This window comes from Chelonoidis abingdonii, chromosome 9 (assembly GCF_003597395.2).
Source record: "Chelonoidis abingdonii isolate Lonesome George chromosome 9, CheloAbing_2.0, whole genome shotgun sequence".
Taxonomy (NCBI): domain Eukaryota; kingdom Metazoa; phylum Chordata; order Testudines; family Testudinidae; genus Chelonoidis; species Chelonoidis abingdonii.
The window spans coordinates 15,767,405-15,793,645 of NC_133777.1; the positions used below are offsets into that span (position 1 = coordinate 15,767,405).

Below are 26,241 nucleotides of genomic sequence, written 5' to 3' on the forward strand. Positions count from 1 at the left end.
TAAGTGAGAGCACTACCAAGCCCTACCACCAATACTAAAATACAGAGCATGTCACCAGAACCCAAATGTGCTCTAGAAATAAAGACATACGAAAAATGCTCTTTAAAATATGGAGTATTAGCACAAGCATCCCCCAACCTGAACTAGAATTATCACATGCTCAGGTACAATGGCTCTCAGGGGTGGGATTTCAGTATTTTTATACTAAAGGAATATCCTCTGCATCCAGGCCTTTGGAACTGAGCTCCAGCTCCAGGCAAAAACCTGCAGCTCCACTGCTCTGGAGCTGCTCTGCCCTCCCTCTCCAGGCTCTGCTCCAAAGCCCTGTCTGCATCACTGCTTCACCCACTTCTCTACAAAGCAAACTCCATGCTGAAGAAAGCCCTCTTTAAAATTTCTCAAATACTGAAAGAACCAACCAAGAGATGCAGTACCACAAATGGCTGCATCACCAGAACAGCTGATTATTAATAATTATATGTATATCGGTAGCATCTAGCAGCAGAGCACAATTCATATTTCTTAAGCACTACCATTACATGATGATTAGCATTACATGATGCCCCACCTTTTGCTGCTTTGGTTTTATCTTTGCCGACAGATGCGTCACATCATCATACGTCATGGAAGCTGGACGAATAGGATACTACAAAAAAACATTTCACAGAGTGTCTTCCATGCAAAGTCTCAACATGCCTCACAAAAAATTAAACTAACTAACTGACCCTTCCCTTCCCCACCCCACTTATGTATACCCACTTCCCAGATGACTACAAGGCACAGAAGAATGACTTGACTGGTCTGGTGAATCACTGCCAGAGCTGGGAAGAGGGCCCAGAAATCCAAACTCCCAGTCCTTTGCTATAGCCACTATACCACACTCCCTACCAATGAACCATTATATACAGAATTTTTTATCCAAGAATCTCAAAGCGCTTTACAAAAAGGTGGGTGGGTATTAATATCCCCATTTCACAGAAGGAAAAACGAGGCGCTGAAAGATTAAGTGACTTGGCCAAGATCCTCTAGGAATTCAGTAAAAGAGGGAAGAATTAGAACCCAGATCTCTCAACTCCCATTTCCCAGCTCTAATCACTAAGTGACTGCTTCCTCCATAACACATGGGAGATGTTTGCAGTGTTATTGTTGCTGAGTCAGGCCCAGGATATTAGAGAGACAAACTGGGTGAGGTAATATCCTTTATTGGACCAACTTCTTTTGGTAAAAGAGTGCTCTCATTAACTGGAATTATTAGCATAAATCTTAGCAGCATCAATACAGAGTTAAACTGCTTCACAGAAGTATAAATTAGTAATTTCAAAAGCAGAGAAGCCAAAATTCTTTTCAATACAGGGAGGTAAGCAACTCTCTATACTTCCCACTGCAGTTTCTCGTTCTCTGCCCTATATTATCACTAGCCATCCCTTCTTTTGGCACTATACTGTGTGTTTGAATGGCCCAAGGCCTAAACAGGCCCACCTAAACCCAATCCCCACATAAATCCAAGGCAGAGACAGGTCTGCAGACCCATGCAAGAAACTGCATTGGGAAATCCACCAAATGCTCCCATGCTAGTGACAAACCCTTGCACTGCCAATAGGTGCTAACACACAGGAAACAGCACAAGTGAAACTGCCCAACATCACCCAGTAGAAGTTGTACTAGGGCAGGGGCGGGCAAACCCTTTGGCCTGAGGGCCGCATAGGGTTTCGTAAATTGTATGGAGGGCCGGTTAGGGGAGGGGGTAATGGCCCGGCCCCCACCTCCTATCTGCCACCGTCCAGGACTCCTGACCCATCCAAACCCCACCCTCACATCCCTGACGGCCCTTCTGGGACCACTGCCCCATCCACACACCCCTTTCCCTGTCCCCTGGACCACCCTCATGCCCACTCACCACCCCATCCACACAACCAACCGCCCCTGTCCCCTGACCACCCTTGGCCACTACACACCACCACATCCCATCCACAGACACACCGCTCCTGTCCCCGACCACCTGGCCCCTCAACCAACCCCCATCCACACACCCTGCTCCCTGTCCCCACCACCCCTTCCCCCTCACCACCCTCCACACACCCCGCTCCCTGTCCCTGATCACCCCTGCCCTCACCACCTCCACCAGCAACACCCTCTCCCTGTCCCTTGACCACCCCCGGCCCCTCACCCCACCAATCCTCCTCTCATCCTGATGTCGCCCCCTCCGCCCACCCAACCCCTGGCCCCAATCCAACCACTCCTTCTCCCGTTCCCATGACTGCCCCTGCCAACACACTCCTTCCTGACTGCTCCCCTGGGACCCCTGCCCCCATTCAATCCCCTGTCCATCCCCCCTGACTCCTATTCACACCCCAGCCCCTGACCACCACCCCAAACTCCCCTGATCCATGCCCCCTTACCGCGCTGCCTGCAGCACCGGTGGCTGGTGGGGCTGGAGTCAGGCCACAACGATGTTGCCACCACACAGCACAGAGACCGAGTCAGGGGGGCTCTGCAGCTCCGCTGCCCCAGGAGCTCACAGACCCACCATCCAGAGCATTGCGCCAGCGGCAGAGCGAATGAGCTGAGGCTGCAGGGGAGGGAGGACAGCAGGGGAGAGGCAAGCCTCCCTGGCCAGGAGGTTGGGGGCCGGGCAGGACAGCCCATGGGACGTAGTTTGCCCATCTCTGTACTAGGGCATGCTAGGAACTGTTAGGATCTATGTTAACATTAAGAGATGTTACTGCTTTATGAAATAATTATTCTTTAAAAATTATATCCAAGAAGTCATCTGGAATACCTGAAACAGATACAGCTTCTCCGACAGGCTTTTGGCCAGGTACACATCAATCTAGCAAGGCAAAAGAAACAAGTTTAACCAAACTGAAAGCTACGATTCCTGATGCCCTCAGACATTATTGAAAACGCAGCCATCTGTTCTCAAGTTACAAGAGCTGGGAGAAACTTGCCTAGTTTGGGGTTTCACTATGAATGCTGAACCTAAGTCAGGACCATGGATCTTTTGGCAAACCCAAACTCTGCTAATTTTCCACACGAAACTCAGCAATGTTGTATATTTTTGCCATGACACAAGGCAGAGGTCAGTGGCTTTGGCTGAGTGTTGGGGTCTCCAAAGCAAACTCAGGGCATGGCCAACACACTTCTCCTGCGACAAGGGAAAACGGCTCTCATTGTGAACCTAATACCATAGTATCTCAGAGCTCTAGAACAGTGTTTCTCAAACTTGGGATCCCGCTTGTGTAGGGAAAGCCCCAGGCGGGCCAGCCAAGTTTGTTTACCCGCCACATCCACAGCTCCGGCCGATCGCAGCTCCCACTAGGTGCGGTTTGCTGCTCCAGGCCAATGGGAGCTGCTGGAAGCGGCAGCCAGTAAGTCCCTTGGCCCAAGCCAGTTCCAGCAGCTCCCATTGGCCTGGAGCAGCAAACTGCGGCCAGTGGGAGCCGCGATCGGCCGGAGCCGTGGACGTGGCGGGTAAACAAACCTGGCCGGCCCGCCAGGGGCTTTCCCTACACAAGCGGCGTCCCAAGCTTGGGAAACACTGTTCTAGAAGAAACTCATGTGTCTCTTTGGTAATAGTGAATGTGAGGTGAGTATCTAACTAATATTTCATAAAGGCAAAATTAAAAATGAGAGATGGGATGAACATGTTCGGAACCCCACATCTGTCCCATTACCAGCTCTTTGCCACAAACACCTAGAATTTATGGAGGTTTCATGAATATTACAAGTGGGCACTGCCACAGAATGGCAGCCATTTTGGATACTTATCTGGTCCTGTCAGCTCCCACTCCTGCTGGCCACATCCCCTTCCCGAATACCTTCCCCTTCCTGGCACCTTCGTAGTGGTCCTTGTGTGTGAATTCACATAACAAACCAATAGGAACCTACAGCCGCTATGATGATCCTTTTAAAAAGCAGAATGGTCCAAAACTCCTTTCAGACTAGAACCAGATCTCAACTGTTTGTTTTAGCAGGAGCAGTGAACACATTTACCAGTAATTTCATTTTTATAAGCTTCTAATCCAGAAAAGTAATTCTATTTAAAATTGTTCTAACTTTCCAAAGAGAAATTTAGTGCACATAAAAGATGCCGGATGATAAATCTGGAGACTGATCCTCTATTTATACGCGGAACAGATAAAGCAGTGATGCTAGCTTCTCAATGCTGACCCACCAATGTTCCTCATCCCTGACTTGGAACACAACCTCAGGGATCAAAGGCTAGAACAGTTCTCCATGCCAACTCTGCCCAAAAGAGTGCCAATTTGTTTTGGCAATAAGGACACTTGTACACTCGATCCTGGGTTCAGACCACCTATTTCCCTCAGGTACTGTAGGTTTTTGAGCATCGGATACCAGTTAAACCCAGGGAAACATTCTTTCAGAGTGCAAAAGGCTAAGAAAAATGAATTTCAAGAAAACCATATACTCACTAATGATTCAATGTAAATTTACCTCTTGTATAATTGGGTCATCTTCTTCATTTGCCATGCTAAAATGGGAAAAGCAATGTTTCAGGTCTTTCCTTTGCACAATCTGAAAGAGAGGGAAAGTACTGTATCAAGGATGGTTTTGTAAGAGCTATAGTTCCCCCATTCATAATTTCCATCTTGTGTACCAAGTGCAGCCTAGGATCTTTCCTTGCTCACACTGTTTGAGTTCCTTTCAATTGAAGGGAATTTTATTTTTTGGAAAGTAGATTATGGGGAATACATTTGTGTGGTCTTGTTTCTTCCTTCCTCCTCCTTTGCTGGCTATGACACTTTTGTACAGTATGTATTTTAGTTAGGCTTGGCAGAATTCGATTTTTTTTTCTGATGTTGACAATTAATATTGATTATATAATTTTTTTTTTAATTTTTAAACTATTTTTATTTTACAGCTGCAGGAAATGAAGGAAGGAATAGGACCAGGATTAGGGCAGCACTGACAGCGGGGCTGCAGGGGACTCCCTGCATGGCCAAGGGGTTCAAGACACCAGGGTGCAAGGTGAAGAGAAGGCTGCGGTCCTTGCCTTGTACAGCAGAGACCCACAGCCAGGAGTACAAAGGCGACTATAAAACCCTGGCCTCGGGTTGCTGCTGAACAGCTCCTGTCCAGGGACAGCTCCTAAACTCCTGGCTGGCGAGTGAGTGAATGGGGCCAGGACAGCAGAGCTGCACAGGTTCCCAGAATGGCTACAAGGCGGGTGATCTCTGATGGTGCAAGGTATGGAAAAAGCTGCAGAGGCCAGGGCTGTGAGGAGGAGGGCTAGTCCTGGCTGCAGAGGAGGATACCCTGCTATGGAACAGCTCCTGCCTGGGGACAAAGCCATTCATCAGCAAGGTGGCTTCCCCCACAGACAAGGGTTCAAACTCCTCCCCATCACAGTGCTGGCCTGGGATGGTCTCTGCTTCACCAGACCAGTACTGCAGCGTTCCCCATAACTTATGCCTCCAAGGATCATGTATCATCATCCCTGTGACCATGCAGGGAGCCCACTGAAGCCCCACTGTCATGGGATTGACGCCGTGAGAGCAGAGCTCCAGAGGGTGCCCTGCATTGCCACTGGAGAAGAGACATCAGATCCCTGCTGGTGCAAGGGTGGGGTAGGGGGGAGGCTGCACTCCCATGACTGTTACCCTCCCATCAACTGTTACCGATTGATTTTTTTCATCTATTTCAGGGTGTCAGCTGAGATCGACATTTACTGACATCTATCGATTTATATTGAATCCTGGCAAGCCTAATTTTAGATTATGACTGCACTGTAACTGACTGGCACATGGACAGTGCACTGCATAAATGTTCAGTGACTATGTATTTACTGCACTTCAGATGGTAGGAAATTAAAAACTCACGTTTGAATGAGAATTCTCAGTCTGACACACAGTTCTCAGACTCTCTTTTGTGCTTTTGAAAAATATCTGCAGCCCAAGGTCGTACCACCTCACATCTCTGATCTTATCAACCCAAACGTACCCCATGCAATTGTGCAAGGAAAATTGTGTGTGTCGAAAGGAGCAAAGCAAGACCATGGATGGAAAATGAGCGTTCTCGGCAAGCTTCCCCCCCTAAAAGAGAGGCAACAATAAAATGACACTTCCAAAGTTGTCATTCACATTCCTATTCTGCAAGATACTGAGCTCCCGTTTAAGTTCCCAAAAGTTTTCAGCAGCTGGTAGCATCTGGCCCTTATTGAACATGAATATTTATGGGTGGCCACCTGAGGGGAATCAGAGTTAAGACCTTGAGCTCAGTAGAGATCTCCAGGCTGGTATAGTCATGGAGGGCTGTTGATGGGCTGTGGAAGGAGCCAGGGCCCAGATCCACAAAAGGATTTAGATGCCCAAACCACTGGACTACAGTGGACTCTCTTGCCCAAGGACTATGTAAGTATTTATCCGCACTGGATCAGTCATTGAGCCAGAGAGAGAGAGAGACTATGAAGCTGTAGTCCAGGGCTCTGGGCACCCACTTGAGAGGTGAGAGACCCAGAGTCCAGTCCCTCTGCTCCAATCACTCACTCTTCATCCACAGTGGAGCAGCTTGGACAGGACAATGAGGAAGCCCCACATCAAACTATCCTACAGCCCAGTGGTTAGAGCCCTCTCCTGAGAGGTATGAGCTCCCAGTTCCAATCCTTTCTTCCCTTCTGCCAAGGAGGGGGTGAGGATTGAACCTGAACCCCCCAAATCCCAGACAAGTGATCTAACCACTGGGCTAGAAGTTATACCGTTGGAGGGGCAGCACCACCTTCTCCTCCGGCTGTTTTGTGCAGAGTGAGGCAGACATCTCACTCATTCCCAGAAGAGACCCTGTAGGCATCTAAACTGCCAGGTTCCTGTTTGTGGACTGCTAAGCAGAGACAGACGCCTGTCTCAGCCCACCCATCATCAGCATCTCCTGCTGGCTAGTTCAGGCAGCTCCCCACCAAGCGTGCTGGCTTTTGTGGATCCCATTCTAAGGCCCTTATCTCTCCCCATTACTTGGCCCTAACTCAGGCTTTGTGAATCACCCTGTTCCTGTGATTTTCTAGTCACTTTGATGCTGTGAGTTGAAATGCCTAAGTCTCATTGTAGATCAGGGCCCAGGTTCCATAGACGGAGCAATGACTCTCCAACACCATAAACAAAATAAGCAAGGCTTACAAATTATTTAAAATGACATTGCAACAGACAATGTTTAATTAATCCGATAGTTATCAATAAATAGCAGCCCATGGCGGTCTCTATCAGTCTGGTAGGGCGCATGGTAGCCTCAAATCAATAAAAGACATTTTAAAAATTAACAAATAAAGTTTAAAGAAAATCCTATCCAAATTGGAATTACCACCCATGGCAACGCTCTAATCCCCAGGTCATGGGACTTGCTGTGTACCCTGTGCCTCTGGAAAGAGGTTCTGTCCAGGATCACACTGCTGATCGTGCAAATATACCATGGGTAAAAGCAAGATACTAAGAATGTGCACGACTGTAGTCATTTTCATCAATTACATGTAGACTCACATTGTTCATATATTTTAATGGCAGGTCTAAATATACTCCAATTTACCTGGAAGTTTATAATCCTAAAAGGTCACATTAATAAGTGTGGTTATTTACCTAACCTTTCAAGAGTCCTGATCACTTTTGGTCACTAAAGATCCCTTAGTGCTTGGGCATTAACTCCAACATCCTGGCAAAAATTCAACTCAGGTAAGTACATTCTGTTTACTTACATTGCCTCTGCAGTTTCAATTGCATACAGCATTCTATATTCTTCACCTCATGTCTAAACTGCTGTGTAGTGTAGTATAGTTCTACAATGTTAAACAGCTGCCACTTTCTACTCAAGAAGTGGCTGCATTTCAGTCACAAGATACTTGAGCCCACTATATTTCTTACTTGCCTCAATACTACTTGAGACTTAATGACTTAATATTTGGCATATTTTCAAATATTACAGAAATACAAAATGTTCATGATCATTCTGCATTCTCAGTTACTGTATTCTTAATTAACTGGAGTCTTCTTGGCACAACTGTCAACATGTGGAAGACCACTGTGTCTTGATTGTTATGACTCTATTGTCAAGTGAGGTCTTCAAACCACAATTTGAGGACTTCAGTAACTCAGACATAGGTTAGGGGTTTGTTACAGGAGTGGATGGGTGAGATTCTGTAGCCTGCATTGTGCAGGAGGTCAGACTAGATGATCATAATGGTCCCTTTTGACTTTAAAGTCTATGTGATGTAAAATTAAAATGGTGACTATTAGATCAGATTATCAGAAACTGAATTCTTTTGAAAAGTGTAAGCATGAGTGCACATTTTACAGAATTAGAAATGAATATTTCGTTTCTGCTTACCTCAGCTCATGGAGTGACTCAGTTACTAGTGAAAACGTCAGATAATGAAGACATCAATTTTCCAAGGCCTTTAAGGATAAAAGATGTCTAGAGGGTTGCTTTTAATAGAATATCAGAATGGCAAGCATATGAACAGGAGGCATTGTTACCTGATACAGCTTATAATATTCATACAACTTTCTAGAATGAAGGAAACTAAATGGAATTAGATTCAGGCATTTAGTACGGGAAGACATACAGACAGGTCTGAGAGAGACCTTTTCAGGAGAAATACAGTAACCAGAAGAAGAGTTCAAGAACCGTGGAAAGAGTAATGGAATTAAATTAAGATAAACACTGGGAGAAAAAGCATACAACTTACAATTTAGTAGATGGCTCAAATAATTTTAGGTAGCCTTTGAATTGCTAAAGAGACTTCCATCTAAAGAGCTCATTGTTATTGGTTAATTAAGCTTCAAAACACCCTAAACACCTGTAGGTAATACATACAAAGCTCTACCTTGGCCTACCAGTGAAACACTGCTAACTGAGATGGAATGAAGCAGCTGGTTAACAGCCTCCCAATTTAGAACAGCTGAAGAATATTTTATCCAATTTAAACTGCAAGTAGCATTTAATGAGAGAATTCCATTGCCCCAAGTTCAAGTTTAGCCACGATACTGGGGTAACACATCTATTCTCATTCTTATAATAATGCCATGGGATCTTAAATGGCCACAAGTGGACTCAGTTTTGTCTCATCTGAAAGATGGCATCTCCATTCTCACAGTGCCCCCTCATACAGGAGTTGTTAACTTGGGGTGCACAAACAGATCCAGCAGCTCACAACTAGCTTGCTTCTCTTTACAGTTAGATGGGAGGGGTTCCTGAAATTATTGAGGGACAAGGAGACCTGAAACATTTTTCTGGTGTATCATGGGGTCATGGTATGGACAAGGATGAGAACCACTGTCCTAATCATGTACTGAAGCTCTGGCTCATTACCAATAAAGAAGGAAGTGTGACATTTTCTGAATTACCAGTGTCATGTCCTGTAGCACCCAGGTTTTTCCTTAGAGGTCTCTCATTCAAACACTGGCCCTGACCCTGATTAGTTTATGTTCAGCACAGAGCCTATGTCAGTTTGTAAACTGCAGAAAGACAACTGAACTGAATGTTTACCAGGTTCTTTATTTCACCTCTTCCTCCTTTTGCCCATCCATAAATAGTTCTGCAAAACCACATTCTGTTAATTAACCAAAATATTGGGACTTCCTGTGTTCCAAGGCTTCTATTTCCACTTCGCGTACTACAGCCAGGCAGGCTAATATAGTCAGGATTTAAAGAGGCTGCACTTAACATTTCCAGAAATATCATTTGTGTACAAAGTGTTAAACCTGTTCTTTCAGCATCAGGTTAGATGGATGAACACGATCAGCAAATAACTTCCCTCTAAGGACAGCATAAGTGATTAAAACAAACTCAGTACATAGAATAGGTCACATGGTCAATGAGTCAGTGAAAGCTTCATGTCACCGGCACACAGTACCCAGCAACTGCTGAGCCAGTGCTGGGCCCTCATAAAGACTGCCACTTTCTCCCGGCACAGAAGTTGTGTTTTTTTTTAATTCTTATTTTTGGCAACTTGTAAACCGACTTCTTCCCAGCACAATGATAACAGTAAACAGGGGAGGAAAAGGCAAGCTAAAAATCTTCAGCCAGGATTTAAAATACAGGTTCAGATTATTGATTGCAAAAATCCTGCTCTGAGCAAGAATGACTTGGTAACTTGTTATGAGACGAACAAATTTATTGGGGATAGGCTTTTGTGGGCTAAAACCCACTTCACTGGATGCATGCAGTGGAAAAAATACATACACACACACAGAGAGAATATGAAAAAAATAGGTTCCAGGGCATGCATCCGATGATGCAGGTTTTAGCCCACGAAAGCTTATGCCAAAATAAATTTGTTAGTCTCGAAGGTGCCACAAGTACTCCTTGTTCTTTTTCCTGATACAGACTAACACGGCTACCACTCTGAAACCTGTTATGAGACAGGATGCAGTGCTCTTCCTAAATAAACCACAAAACAGCTGTCCAGAAAGAGATGTGTGTACTTGTGCAATTCACCAGTCACTCTACCAGGATACTGGGAGTAGTTGGAAGGAGTGGAGATTATCAAACTCTGCTTACTTTTTTGGGGTTAGGGTGGGGGAATAACCCTCCGCAAAGAGATGGCTGATGTAACCACATAACCTCAGGGAGTAGAGATTCCAAATCCACCAAAACCTCACATTAAATCCGACTCTCATATTTCTGGGATACTTTGAGGGCAAAGAGGGTGCAACTCTTTTTTTAATCCTTGCCTTCAAACATAACTAGCCTTTGGTGTCAGGCTGTGACTGAGAAGGCTGATGTAACCCTGCAGCAATCTCAAGGAGAGCAGACTGCAAACCACACACAGAAGAGATGCAGGGGAAAAAGGAATATTATAAGTGAACAATAATGTGAATTTGTTCAATCACCCTCGAATCAGGCAAGCTCCTGCCGCGGGGGGAAAGGGGGGCTTCGCAGCACACACCCAGCCCCTGACCCCGACCAGCTAATCCCAGAGCCCACTCTCCAGGCGCTTTTTACGTGCAATGAGTTCAGACTCCTCGGAGAGTTTTTAGCTCATGCACAGGATTTGCAGCAGGCAGAGCGCACCCCAGCCCAGGCCTTGCGGAGGAACGCGCCCCACAGCAGCTGTAACACCCTGTGCAGCTCTAAGGCAGGGACAATGGACCACACATACTCCCCCTACCTCGTGGCGCGGACTCCAGGGGCAGAGGAGGCCACCGATCCCCCCCTTCGGCGCGTTGCAATGTGTGTGCAGGTCCCAGAGACTCTCATGGAGCAGCCATGTTGATGTAACTCCAGCAGCAGACACGTGGGGAGACTAGTTCCTCCTCTTACCCACAATGCTTCCCAGGCGGGGATAAGCTTCTCAGTTTAGCACCAGGCGGCGCTGTGCGATCCCCATATTCCCTGCAAAACACGGAGGCACAAAAGCGTTGTGGCAGCGGTGGGATTCGAACCCACGCCCCCGAAGAGACTGGAGCCTTAATCCAGCGCCTTAGACCGCTCGGCCACGCTACCTCGGTATATAAAAATAGGCTTGTGTACTTTATTCATCTCAGATCTTTTTTTTTTTTAATGATCTGTGTCAAGAGCTCTTTTACACGGAGATGAAGGGCTGAGCCCTTGCTTCCATTAAAATCCTTTTTTTAAGAGTCTTTTTCAGAGGGTAAGCTAGTTTGCAACTCAGATACATGGTTAAGCTCAAAGCAGTGACCAAGGTAATAAAAATTATATGGATTAGCAATAGGTACTAACAGTTAAGTCTACCTAATCAGTATTTTTGTATTTACATGGCATTAATTAGAGCAATTATTCCAGAGCCTCAAGCAGATGGAAGCTCTGGAGGGATGTCCCAAAGCTCATTAATAATGTGGCCATTCCACGGTTCCAGTGTGGCACCAAGCTGAAGCAACAGAACATCACAATGCAGTGTCAAGACTTCACAGAACAATATCCCAGTACAGCATTGCAATGTGATGTCACAATACATATCAGATACTTGGAATACAGTGAAACAATGCAGCCGTAAGCTTCTGTGATACAATGCAGCACCAACCCACTATTTTGCAACATTGCAATGCAAACATTAAGCCTTTGCAACATCATAATGTGATGAGCGTGCATTGGCCCCCCCCCAAACAAGGACTGCAATATGGCTGAAGAAGCCTAAATTGCAGGCCCCTCTTGCCAGGATGTTAAATCTATACAAATAAAAAATAGTTTGGTGTGTTTTTTCTTTCCTGACAAACTCTTGCTAAAAAATCAAAGACTGGTTCATTTGAAAAGCTGACCCTCTAGGCATTTAGAGTGTGATTTTTCTTCTCATTGGTGCACAGTAAAGCAGCAGTAAATTCACCAACGTTCATAATATTACAGCAATGTGACCCTAACGCAGGGAAAGAGAAAGAAGAGGGGCATGGTGGGGACTGGTACTTTGAGTTGGTGTCTGCCAAGGGTTCTCAGCGTCCCCACTAGTGCATGGAGGATCTGGAGACATTTGATATAAAAGCACTATTCATTTTTCTTTCTTTCCTTCCTTCCATATCAGTGGCAATGGGGTGGGAGGGAAAATCTGCCTGGGGGAAAGAGAGGCTGGAAATAAGTCTGCATGGAGCAAGACCACTACATTGTAATCCACCATGATTTAAGTCTTTAATTTGGACAGTTCATTTAAGTGGCATTTTGACAATGCAACTGCCAGAGCTCTCCTATTGCACGGTCCACCTGACAGAGTCTTAAGTTCCTTTTAATGTCCTGAAATATGCCATCAACTAGTTACCGTTGCCAACTTTCTAATCACACAAAACCGAAAATCCTAGCTCTGCCCCTTCCCTGAGGCCCTGCCCCTGCTGACTATATTCCCCCTCCCTCTGTGGCTCACTCTCCCTCACCCTCACTCACTTTCACTGGCTGGGGAAGGGCATTGGGCTGCGGGAGGTGGCAGTGGGTGGTGCCTCCGAAATGGGATTGGCTTGGTTTGGGCTTGCTGAGAAAAGACAGTGCAGCTTTTTTTATCTTGTAGACCTGGGAGCCTTGCTCAGCCCCCTCCCACAATGTCCAGTATGCCCAGACTCTCCACTGACATAGATCTCTTTCTTCTTGCCCTACACTCTGGCCTACCTCCCGGCTTCTTTCTTTCTCAGGAGGAGCACCCAGATGGAAATTACCATGCTCTGGGCTGCTGAGACTTGCCAGCCTAACTAGATACCTGACCTGCCTGAAAATATTCAGGAACAACATAAGAACGGCCATACTAGGTCAGACCAAAGGTCCATCAACTCAGTATCTTGTCTTCTGACAGTGACCAATGCCAGATGCTTCAGAGGGAATGAACAGCACAGGTAATCATCAAGTTATCCACCTCCTATCGCCCATTCCCAGCTTCCGGCAAACAGAGGCTAGGGATACCATCTCTGCCTATTCTGACTAATATCCATTGATGGACCTATCCTTCATTAAGTTATCTAGTTTTTTTTTTAACCTTGTTATAGTCTTGGCCTTCTCAACATCTTCTGACAAAGAAGGATTAACCAAGATGAACACATGTATATTGTGTTATATTTGTTTTCAAAACTACAACAGTCTCATACAGTCTGTTTAATTCCTGAATGCTCTTTAGAATTCTTTATCCCAGGTGATGATGCCTCTTTCACTTAGCCCCCTGAAGTCAGTGTTACTCCATATCTGTGTGAGAGGAGAATCAGGCCTGTAGGCTTTAACCGGTCATAAAAAGCAATTCACCAGGTCCCTGATCTGCTTAACAAACCGGCAAAGGAGTATACAGAGACAGACTGGACTACTAACCTTTCTGTGATAAAGGACCTGAATGAAGCATGCATTTATATTTCTCAAAGATGTCTGGAAGAGTTCAGATCAACAGATAAAACTTCAGATCAGATTTGTTCTCCCTGTAGGATGGACTATCAACATGTACAATTTGTTCAGGATCATTATATTGAAAAAGTTACTTATCTGTTATTTTATACTTATTGTGCCATTCATCAGCAAATCATCTTCATTTCACATCACAATCGAGGCTGTTCTTTTAGTGCTAGAGGCAGTTTCTGCTCAGTGTCCAGGGACTCTAAGAGCAAAATGGGACCATTGCCATATTGACTTAAGCTGTGATCTCATCATCTTTTCCAAACTAAAAAGGATTGGTCTGTACCTTTGCCAGGAAGTGGCACTGAGGATTCAGTAGCTGGCACTCTTCACGCTGAATCAACACTGCCCCAGTGTTCCAGTATGGTGTGGCACATACTGCCCTTCAGAAGAGATGTACAAGTGAGACCGACTGAGTTGTTATTATAGATCTACAGATTTCTTGTATGAGTAGAGTTGTTAGCCCTACTCCCCTGCCAAATGAGTAATTACATTCTGCCTCCCTGCATTCCTAGGTGTTTGGGCTGGGGAAGGAGCAGGCAGGCCAGGGGTGCATAATAATATTACAGTTTGTTTGCCTCTTCTTTCCTTAAGGAATCTCTTAAAGTGTTACAAATCAAAAATAGTTTTAACAGAACACATAGTCCTGCATGAATTATTCAGTCCTGTGGAATGGAGGCTATCCTGTCTTTTTTCTGTCAGAAAATCAGTGCAGGAAGACATACTACACAGTATCTGATCTGTAACCCTGAAGTGCTCTTAGGGTTACAACAAGCTCAGGATGAAATTTCCTCAGTTTTTGAGTGCAGTGGTACTTTACAATAGGGTACCTGAAGCAAACTTATTGCTGAAAGAGGCATATAAAACCCCACATTCTCTCAGACAAGGGTTATGTGATCAAAGTTTCTCCTTCCTTGCACAGACACAGCAGAGCTCTTTACCTACTATGAATCTTCCTCAAATGTGACTGAAAAAATAAGAGTACTGGATGTGAAGTGTGGGTTATACTGGTAGAGTTATGCTCAAGAAACTTGCATAGTAAATCCATGTCTGGGTCAAGCCATGTCTATTAGTTCCTTAGGTTGTTCACCACCAAATTCACTTGTAAAGTTCATGCCTCTAGTTTATCTTTTTGCCTACTATGCCCCCATCTGCCACCACCAGTGTACAAACTAGCCCCTGAGTGGTAAATCAGTTAAAGTTACATTACTTTACCACTCACACCCATTGACCAACTTGGAGATCTGACAAAGAATGGCGCTGAGCCATGATCAATGTACGATGTTACCTATGTTGACTCTAACAGTCCTCCAGCAGCTGTTCCACAATTCCCACTGCCGACTGCTCTGGTCACAGTTGTGGACTGCTCTGGTCACAGTTGTGAACTCTACTGCCCACGGCTCACATAAACCAGAAGCACCACCCTCACTCCCCCCCTCCCCCCGCACTTTTAAAGCCCTGCAAATGTTTGAAATGCCTGTTCCGGCTTGTTCAGCTTGGTGAGCTCACCTAGCAACTCTCTGCTGTTGTGTGCTACTGACCAGCTCACTAGGCTGGCTGCATGCTTCAGACATGCTCCAGCTTGGAGCAGACAGAGGATATTTCAGGGAACAGCAGCAGTACCACGGTGAAAGTGAGGGACTGCAGCAGGCATACTAAAAGGCCAGGGAGGTCAACAGTCACTCTGGTATCAAGCTGCAGACCTGTTGCTTTTACAAAGAGCTGCATGTAGCGTAACCAGACAGGATGTGTAAAAAATCGGGACGGGGGGGGGGGGGGGTAATAGGAGCCTATATAAGACAAAGACCCAAAAATGGAGACTGTTCCTATAAAATCGGGACATCTGGTCACCTTAGCTGCATGGCATACTTGGCAGACTCCACCACCACCCTGCACACCACCATGAATACCTCTGAGGAGCCTGAGTCACAAGCCCTTGCATGAACAGCGAGGATGAGGAGACAAAGAAAAGGGGGGCCATGTGTCTGAGGGTTTCAGCTATGCCACGAGCCAGGACCCATTTGAGACTCCACCATACTCCAGTCAATCCTGGTAGTTGAGCATGGATGATCCTGACGCAGGGGAAGGAATCTCTCTAGTAAATGTGTAAATATATTTCACATTACTATGAAGTACTGATGGCATCCCAACTTAACAGGACATAGCTATTGATTTTTCATTTATGTACTCGTACTAGAAGAGGTAGTGGTACAACAAAGAGGTAGAGTTGCTATTTGCGTTTCATTCCCCTGTAGCATTAAGCAGGGTGAGCTATGTGAAGCAGTTTGTTTATGTGCACACGGATGTCCCTTGAATCCTCCTGTGAGATCTTGATGGAACTTCCATGGAACTATGCTGCAGTCTTCTCCTGAAGGTTTCTAGGAATTAAAGCCTTATTTTTCCTTCCTGGTAGGACCCTTTCCCATGCAAGTTGGCGATAACTTTGGCGGGCACCATCGCAGTAAACAGGCTAGCAGCATATGGTCCTCGGCAGCTTCAGGACACCAGCAGCAGCTGGTCTCTCTGTGCCTTTGTCACACTCAGGAGTGAGATATCAGCTAAAATCACCACTGCCTGTGGAAAAAGGTGCCAGTATTCAGTGTCTTTGCCTGATACTGTTTCATGCACCTGAGCAATTCCCTTCTCATTGCCCTCGCCCTGGTGGGTCATACTCATCATGGCTGCTGTTGTGAGTGGCACAATGCACAAGCACTCCAAAGCAGAAGTATCAATAAGCATGCCTTGTTTGATAAAACTTTTGGGGAGCAAAGGAAGGGCATTCTGAAGCTTAAGTTTTACTTTCCGTTGTGATGATACCGACAATGGTACCTGTGTGTGTTTTATCTGTAGCTGCTGCTGTTGTATCCTTCAGGGTTTCCCCCTCTACACTTATGGAACAAGAGGAGTCAGATAAGGTGGAGAAAGAAGAGGACTTGGAATGACATTTTAGTGAGATCATGCAACCCAGTGCTGCATTGGCACATGAGCAGAGGGCTTGGAAGGTGAATACTGCAGACTTTATGGAGAGAGACAGAGCACACAGAAGAAAGGCACAGGAAAAAGGACAGGAAGAGGCACCAGGAATTAATGGGGTTTCTCTGGCAGCAAATAATGATGCTGCAGACTCCAGGATCATGACTGGCATTTCAACATGCCAATTATAATCTGCTGTTTGGGAAGTCACTGCTTGTAGCTTTTATGAACAGGCCTGTGTTCTTAAAGATGCAACCTTCAGTCATCTGCCCTGACCAGCCAACACTGATGTCAGTGAACTGTCCCCAGGGATCCATCAATGCTTCCATAACCATAGAAAAGTAGGCCTTTCTGTTGATGTACTCTTGGGCAGGGTGCCAAGAAAGGGATAAATGTGCCACCCATTGTTCCACCAGTTCGGGACCCCCATTGCTGCAGAGCCAGCCACTATGTCCTGTACTATCCACTATGATCCAGTCACCCTTGTGCAACTCGTTTCTAACCCACCACACATTGCCAAATCTTCCCAAAAGACAGTGCACTGGAGGGTGGTGGGCTGCATACTGGGATACCTACCCATTGTGCACTGCAATGTGCATTGATGCAAGCATTCCAAATGAGTACGTGCAGCACGGACGCAAGAAGCCATCTATGCATGCGCACAAGCAATGTACTAACTGCGGCGGCTTTATGCTGACATAACTTGTGACGGCAAAAGTTTGTAGCATAGATATGGCCCTAGTCCAAGGGTAGGCAACCTATGGCACAGGTTCCGAAGGCGGCACGCGAGCTGGTTTTCAGTGGCACTCACATTGCCCGGGTCCTGGCCACCAGTCCGGGGGGCTCTGCATTTTAATTTAATGTTAAACGAAGCTTCTTAAACATTTTAAAAACCTTATTTCCTTTACATACATCAATAGTTTAGTTATATATTACAGACTTATAGAAAGAGACCTTCTAAAAATTTTAAAATGTATTACTGGCACGTGAAACCTTAAATTAGAGTGAATAAATGAAGATTCAGCACAGCACTTCTGAAAGGTTGCCGACCCCCTGCCCTAGTCTGTTGCAGCGTGGCCACTTTTAAATTCTTCCCTGACACATTAGAACAGTGACTCTCAACCTGTGGCTCAGTCAGCACAGAGCTGCAGCCCGTGAGACATCCCCACTGCATAGAGGTAGTATTGGAAGTGGCCCACATAACACATTGTGGCCACATATGCGGCCCACAGCAGTAAACAGGTTGAGAACCACTGCATTAGAGGATAGTCAGTGCTCCCAACAGTATTCACATGAATGATTCATGGCAAATAGGCTCAGCAGAGCAGAGACTCCACTTCTGGGGTTAAACATGGACAAGACTGTTCCCCCCTTGAAAGAGGGTATGGTGGGGGGAGATATGCGGTCCTTTTTGAGCTAAATACAGAAGTTTGCTTGGAAAATTCAGATGTTATAATCAAGCTATCTTCTTTAGACCACTTTAGTATTCCATGACTAGTTAAAGCAGAGATGATCTGAGCAAACTCTTAGTTGAGACTAAGGTCCAGGTCAGAACTCTTATGAGCTAAGCTTGTGAGATTTGGGCCCCAAACGGTGGAAATCTCATGTGAGACCAGCTCTTTCTGTGAGATGCCCACCATCCAGACCTTCTAGCCACATCTGAACTGAAACTAGAAAACAGAGCAGATCTACCTCACAGCCAAAAGCCCAGGTTCAGACTCTCATCGGGGGATTCTAACCTGACCCATCCTCCTGAAATCCGAAGGGATTCAAATATGAGATTCTGATTTTGGCCCATCTCTAATCTAAAAAACACTGGTATCAATCAGGAGTAACTCTACTGAGAGCAGTGGAGTTACACCAGAGTAAACAGGAGATCAGAATCAGACCCATGGGAGTTGTGCAGTCCACGTAATGAAGAGATTGGCAGTATTTCTGTGTATATTCCTTAACTGGACTTTTGCGTGCCATCACTGTGATACAAATAAAGGTTTCTGAATGAAACCATCTATATTTCTCTTGTTGCACTTGCCTACTGCTCATTAAAGAGACCTGATACCAGCTTCAACTAAAGAATAGATATCTAATGCTGAATTCTACCATTCCTAATCCAGCAAAAGTCCTGCTGACAGTGAATTTGCTTGATGAAGGAACACAGATATAGGCTCCTATGCTACAAAGTCCCATTATTTTAAGTATCTCCACCATGGGACAGAGTTGTACTGCTTTAACTCTACTGATATAGTTCCCCTAGCATGGACGAAGTTATAATGGCATAAAAGTGCTTATATAGGTATAGCTTATTACTGAAGGAAAAGGGGGATAAGTTATATTGGTAGAAGGCAACTTTATACCTGGATAACTGCATCCATACTAGCGGTTGTACCAGTGTAACTATACCAGTAAAATGGTTATACTGGTACAAAATGCGTATGTAGACCAGGCCTAAGATCCTGCATTCTTCATTCAGACAAAACCCTCATTGGCTTCAGAGCTGCACAAAGGTTGGATTACTGCATAAGGATACCTTAGTGGGCATTTTGCCCACGTTAGGCTTTCAGCATTGGGTCTTAAGTCTCTTATTTTATCTACATCACTTGCAGATGTAATTGCATATAAATGTGACTGCACATGATACATTTATCCCTTTTGTGAAAATATTAATTTTCTTGATATACACAGTGTTTTTTCCCCTAATTTATTACTGACTGTCAATAGTAGTTGGGATCAGGGCTAGTTAATAAAAATAATGTGAAGAATATTTCAGAGATTGCAATAGTAAATCATAATTGAGGCAAATCAAAAACAAAAAAAATGCAATGTTCTACTACAGAATGTGACAAAAAGAAAACTTTATTTGGCAAAGCAAAACCAATAAAACTGAATGACATGAATAAGTGATGCAAACGAACAATTTCTGCATTTCTTATAAGCAAAAAAAAGGGCCCCAATTCTGCTGTCCTTGCTCAGGCAAAATTCCCACTGAAGTCCATGGAATTTATTGCCTGATTCAATTCTCCATGTCTGGGCCCCCTCTATTTTTTTTCACATTTTAAAAAAATATATTTAATTTGTTCATTGTGAATTGATTAAAAATACAATATGCAGCAAGATCATTCCAAACAGTTTGTCAAAAAACATACTTTTCTCTCTAAAGGAATTGCATAAAATATGTTGTGCATATTTCTGTAAACATAAATTTAATTAAAAAATTGACTGTCATGTCTGTTGTACACCAAAATATGTATAAGATACCATTTGTGCCAAGAAGTAAACTAAATCAGTAACAAAATGTAAGATTTTAAAGACAAAGTATTAACAATGACAATATTTTGCCTGTTGAGTTATATAACTTCATATGCCTCAAATCTATGAAGACGTTTCTGTAATTATACCAATAACACAATTCAGTGAATTAATCTGCATGCCAAAAGGTGTTAATAATTACCTGCTTTGAGCCCTGTGTTTATACTTTGAATTTAAACACTCAAATCTCTTCCTTTTCCTATAGAGGGCAAGTGTTTGTTAGCTACATCATCTCTTCTTTGCAAAGGAAAACTACGATTAGCTTTTATACCTTTACAATAAAAACATATACTATCTATATTTTTATTTATATAGTGCCTACAGTGTGCGAGTGGCTTGTAGACTGTATGCACATTATTCCAATATTTTTCCGTGGATATACATAAATGCCTGTCACTATTCCACGGTTTCCACGATTGAATGATGCAGTTGTCTCTCAGAGCTGACATTTTCTTGCAACTGTGCTTCCCAGAGGGAGGGAATGAAGTCACTAAGGAAGTGTTGCTCATGAGCGTGCTCACCCCTATCTATGGGTATCACCACATTGTGCTCCCATTCCATTTCAAATGGAGTACAGCAGAACTGCACCTGTTTCACTTCAAATGGAGCTATGTGCATGCTACAGAGGAAGGGGTAGGATTTGCCCCTTAATCTCTGAAATTAGATGAAAAAAATGCCAAAATCTTAAAACCTAAACTGAAGTTTCCCATTAAGAACATCCCAGCTATCTGACTTTAAATAACAATTGGTGATTCTGAGTGTAAACTTCCAAGATGGCCCCAGAGAAGACCCACTCTACACATAGAAGAGAAAGGTGTAACACTTTACTGACCCAATCCATCAAATCATTTTAACATGTGCTTTACTGTAAGCATGACAGAAGTCCCATTGAAATCAATGGGCTTCAATCAATCATGTGCTTAAACATGTGCTTAAATGCTTTGCTGGAGCAATAGTAAATATTCAACACTCTCTTCCCTTAATAATGACACTGTCATGCTAACCCTTCTGTGGGTCAATCTACACTCTCAGAAGATGGTAAAAGGACCCACCCTGCAGCTGCATGTCCCATGATCTATCAATCTTAAAACACCTCAAAGTCAGAACTAATAAGTAAGACCAACACATAGATCCAGTTGCTGTACAGATGGCACTGGACTCTTGAAATAAAACTATGAGCTTAGTCTGAGATTCTCTCTTAAATGGTATCTAATGAGGTTGAGGGTTTGGGTTTTTTTTTGCGGTTTTTTTTTTTTGCAATCAGCACAAATATGTTTTTCTTTAACAAACAGGTATATAAATCCTTTTTAATATGTTCTTATTGATATGTGAAAAACAGAGATCCTTTAGGATATCTTAGCATGAACATCAGAGGGGGCCAAAACTCAGGTGTGCAACTACAGACTGTGAATCACTAGTACAACAGAAGATGAACTTTGTACCTTTATGGCTATTATTTAGTGAATCAGTACACTCAAATTTTATTGAGCTGCTGAATAGATTATTCAGCAAACAGCTTAAATCTATTGTACAGTAATTATAGTCTGAATGGTTTTTACATAACCTAAGCACAAAATTATTTAGAATAGAGGGCTAGTAAATGTACATGCATGTCAGTTTCTCTAACCTCTTTAAATGTCCCTATGCTGAAATGGTTGGGGTGGGTATTTCTTAATGTTAAATGCACTGTGAGTGGCAATGTCACTGGAAGAACAAAATGATACCAAGAAATCAGTAGACTACAGACTTTTTTATGCTATTTTATAGGAAGCACATCATAAGTCCAGTAGGACGATATGCAACTTAGATTATTGTATTAGAACAGTAAGATACAATAGAAAATGTTGCAAAAAAAATTAAAAATCTCCATTTACTATTGTGCCTGCTCTACATAACGAAATCAGCTCAACCCAGTTACATCAGTCAGGAGTGTGAAAAATCCACACCCTTCACTTATGTAGTTAAGATTATCTATGCCAATGGGAGGGGTTAGGTTGCGTCTATGGCCTAGAGCAGCAGCTATGCCACTGTAGCATTTCAAGTGTAGACTAGCCCTCGGTGAAATCTTGGCCCATAAAAGTTAATGGCATTTTGCCGCAGATTTCAACAGACCCAGGATTTTACCCTACAACTTTTAAAGCACAGGTCTCCTACATAAAAATGGCACGCCTATATTCAATGGTCCTGCGCTCCCTGGGTGTATTCAGAATTATAGCTACTTTTCTGACTAAAATAAGTTTTTACTTCTTTTCTGAGGCCGTACAGATGGGGGAGAGGGAGCTAGAATGCCTTATCAAGAGAATTGTTAGCTAAGTTATGACTGCGGAATTTGTATTGTTGGTGATGAGTGACCTAAAGAGAAACCATCTTGACTTTCAAGTCCCAACTTGATTTTCAGGGCGAGCACTTAGAAAACGCATTTTTTCATTTGCAAACTGAAAAGACGGCATCTCAAAATCACTTAAGGAAGAAAATAAACATGGTGCCCCCAATGATACCATTTTTACAGAGAACTGCATTGTAAAGAGTGTTATTAGCATAATTCCATTCCTGCTTGCGCTGTTTTTTGGGTTTATTTCACAAGGGGAATTAAAAAAGGGAATTTCTGCATGTATGTTTACATGGAAAATGAAGAAGTGCCTGAAGTAAACCAAATATTGGTGTAGAAGTGCTTTGAACTTAGAAATGTGTGTTTTTTGTGAGGAGGGGAAGAAGAGGAGTAACCGAAAGAAATAAACATACTGATACTCTGCCATGTAAAACAAAAGCGTGCAATGCAAGCTGACATCAGCTTCATTTTTCTGAAATTAATCAGGCTCCTCACATATAACAGTTGAAGGTTATAAAAGATCAAGTTCATAGATACTGCAGCTTTGAAGTATAGGTAAAACTACATTATAGCATCCCCAAAATACAACCTATATTTGTATATTTTTTCTCTTCAGAATAAAATTAGAAAATTAAAATATGAAAAACACAAATCAGTAACAACACATAAAAATACATCTTTTTTTTTTTTTGCAAAGTAACAGTCTATAAAAAATTATTTTTAATATACAAGAGCTGCCTCATTTGAAGTTTCATTCCTCCATCATTGCCCAAGCTTCTTCAGCTTTCTGGTAGTATTGATTTGCCAATCTGCCCTTCATGGCTTGTATTGCCGCTTCTGCTGCTTCTGTATACAACTCACCTAGGAAAAGCAGTTTGAGAGTCATGTCAGTAGGCCAAAGAAAAAAAGTTTCTTCCTCTCTACAAAAGTACAGGCGTGGGAAGTTAAAAAGAAAAAAAAAATGGAGGTCAAGTTACAAGGCCAGACCTTCAGCTGGTTAAATCCAGGTAGCTTCATTGACATCAATAGAGTTATACTGATTTATACCAGCTAAGAATCTGGCACACAATGTTAAAATTCAGAGACAGGGATAACTACTGATATGGCAGTAGAGTGACATTTTCTGATGTCCCTACAAGGATCATAAATTGAACAGGCCAGTAACCAGCTAAACAAAGTCTTATGAATGTTATTAGCAAACAAAGATTACATAGAACCAATTAGAATGTCATGCACTGAGAGTCAAATGTCTGCTTCTGCGAGGTGCTGAGCACCCTAAACTCCCACTGCAGTCAATGATCTTCAAGGGAGCTGAGCAGTATTGCCGAATGGGATTTGCCACACTGGAGGATCAGAGCTGGTTTGGTCCACTAAGGCATCCACAAAATATATCACTTGCCAGTTTTGCCTCACATTAGCTGGAGCCATTACAGTTTCACCTATCCTACAGCAGTGTTCTTCACTGCAAGGCCTGCGAGCCAGTAGCGGATCCCATGAACCTTAAGTGCAGCTCCCCGTTGATCGCGCTGTCTGGCGGCAGTGGGGCTGCAGGTAAGGCAGGGGGTGTAGGCTCTGGAAGGGGGCTCAGGCTTAGGGTGCAGGAGGGTGTATGGGGGGCTGGCTCTGGGAAGGGGCTCAGGGCTGGGGCAGGGGTTTAGGGGGCTGGCTCCGCGAGGCTGCAGGTTGGGTGGTGGAAGAGCTATTCAACACCTGCCCACTGAAGGGGATGGCACTTACTTCAGGCAGCCGTGGCCCCATGCTGCTTCTGGAAGGGGCTAACACAACTCCCATTGGCCACAGTTCCCCGTTCCTGGCCAATGGGAGCTGTGGGGGTGGGGCTTGTAGGTAGGAGCAGCATGTGGAGACCTCTGCTCCCCACCTTACACCTCCGGGGCTGTGACGCCATGCTGGCTGCTTCTGGGAGTGGTGCGGGGCCAGGGCAGGCAGGCATCATACCCTCTCCTGCACCCCAAGCCCCTGCCCCAGCCGAGCCCCCTCCCAGAGCCCACACCCCATATCCCCTCCTGCACCCCATACCTCCTCCTGGAGCCAGCACCCCTTACCCCCTCCTGCACCCAAACACTCTGCCCCAGCCTGGAGTCCCCTCCTGCACCAAACTCCCTCCCAGAGCTTCCACCCTCACCCTCTCCTGCATCCCAAGCCCCTGCCCCAGCCATCTCCTAGAGCCACCTTCCCATACCTCCTCCTGCACCCCAAGCAATATTACCAAGAACGGTAATATTACCTTATCAACCAACAAAGAATTCGGAGAGTTCAACCATCTGTGTCAGGTTGATGTGGCTCTCACATTGAAGTTTTTTTTTCCAAAGTGGCCCCACTTCAAAAATTGCAAAGAGTACTGTCCTACAGCATTGGCTAACACACAGCTGTTTTATAAGTTGAGCATAAGCCAGCTCCTAAGTGGTTTGGGGGAGCTGGTAGGAGGAAATAAAATTGCAAGCTCCAGGAACCAAATCAGGATTCTTGCCTGCAGTGAGTCCTCACTGAATCTGCCTACTCATTACTGGCACACTGCTGCCAATGGCTTCCACTTCTTCTGTGCCCAGTCTCCCACTACTAGAGAAGGGGATACAAATGAGATGGAGAGGGACCAGCTTAGAGCACAGAATTACTACATGCAGGGAGAAAGGCTGCTGGGCTGGTGGTGTGAAGCTGCTGGCCTGCTTGGGTGAGGCCTGGAGCAGACAGTTGGCCCACTCCACAGGGATCCACCAGTGTTCAACTGGGCAAGGTTAGGGATCATTCAGGTGAGAGGAGGAGGTGGGATTCCTTCTGGGTGACGATGAAGATGAGCAGAGGGACTTGATACCCAGCTCAGGACTCAGAAGACCCTGGAACTTGAATGCTCAGGGTACAATTCCTGCTCCACCACAGACTTCCTGCGTGTGCCTCTGGTCCCCATCTATAAAATGGAGATAATAGCATTGCCGTACCTCACAGGGGTCTGGGGAGGATAAATACATTCAATACAGTGAGTGCCTCAGATACTATAGTTGGGGGGGGTGAGGGGGGCACATAAAAACCTAAGATGGATAGATAGCTTAGAGCCCTCACGATGAGTCTTATATTCTAAGGCCTAGTACAGCAAGTTCATGTCCCTTAAACCCACCCTTCAAAGACCTTTGCAATGGCATGTTAAGCATCACCCAATGCGTACCTAGACTCATTCAAATATTAAGGAAAGCAGACATACACGGCACTGCCACGGCACAGCAACAGGAATGGACCAAGTCAACATCCTACCTGATCTTTGGGGATCCTTGGCCAGGTAGAACCCTCCTGTCATTAACATCTCAGCTTCCCTCGCCAGGAGCAGATAATGCGGCTCATCCTGAGTTCCATCGTATTCACCCCCTTCGTCATAATCAGTCATGTTCAGTGCAGCATTGTACCAGTGCAGGGCTTCCTTCCAATCTTGGATTCTGATTTTTTAAATAATTTTTAAAACAGGTTACCCTGGGAAATGAAGAAGTTTTACTTTGGAGCTATAGAGCTCAATCCTGCGAAGTGCTGAGCACACTCACCCAATCCAGCAAAGCACTTAACCATGTGCTTAGATTTAAGCAGGTGATTAGTCTCACTGAATATGCAGTACAGGATCCAGCACCCTAACAATGAATGGGGCTAAATTCACTTTACATCCATTTGGGATTCACAGGGATGAAATGATGGATTGCAATGGCTCGACAAGTTCATATTGTTTTCGGAGGCTGCATTCCTGTACTCTAGAATCTCAGCTGTCTTTTAAAAAAATAAGCAAGTCTTTAGCCTGTATGCTTGTAAAGATAACATTAAAACTG

At 44.5% G+C, this 26,241-nt stretch overlaps 2 protein-coding genes and 1 non-coding gene across 10 annotated transcripts in view; all 3 read right to left on the minus strand.

Annotated features, from left to right (window-relative positions):
• POLR3E (RNA polymerase III subunit E) overlaps positions 1–11,233 on the minus strand; it is a 40,086-nt gene extending 28,853 nt beyond the window's left edge. For 2 of the 3 annotated variants that reach the window (XM_032802118.2, XM_075069235.1), the window contains exons 1-4: positions 11,114–11,233; positions 4,456–4,536; positions 2,780–2,830; positions 569–646 (exon numbers count right to left, since the gene is read on the minus strand). In XM_032802118.2, the coding sequence (XP_032658009.1) occupies positions 569–646; positions 2,780–2,830; positions 4,456–4,491 (165 nt within the window). In that variant the 5' untranslated portion in view covers positions 4,492–4,536; positions 11,114–11,233. Of the gene's footprint in view, positions 1–568; positions 647–2,779; positions 2,831–4,455; positions 4,537–8,328; positions 8,397–11,113 lie in introns of all 3 variants that reach the window. The other variant, XM_032802119.2, reaches the window with a different exon arrangement.
• A 133-nt stretch (positions 11,234–11,366) lies between these two features.
• Positions 11,367–11,448, minus strand: TRNAL-AAG (transfer RNA leucine (anticodon AAG)). The gene has a single exon. It is a non-coding gene; the product is annotated as a tRNA-Leu (tRNA).
• Positions 11,449–19,620: 8,172 nt separating this feature from the next.
• Positions 19,621–26,241, minus strand: part of EEF2K (eukaryotic elongation factor 2 kinase) — a 59,625-nt gene continuing 53,004 nt past the window's right edge. For all 6 annotated transcript variants that reach the window (XM_032802114.2, XM_032802113.2, XM_032802111.2 and 3 more), the window contains 2 exons: positions 25,685–25,863; positions 19,621–23,281 (listed from right to left, as the gene is read on the minus strand). In XM_032802114.2, coding sequence (XP_032658005.1) covers positions 23,172–23,281; positions 25,685–25,863 — 289 coding nt within the window. In that variant the 3' untranslated portion in view covers positions 19,621–23,171. The remainder of the gene's footprint in view (positions 23,282–25,684; positions 25,864–26,241) is intronic.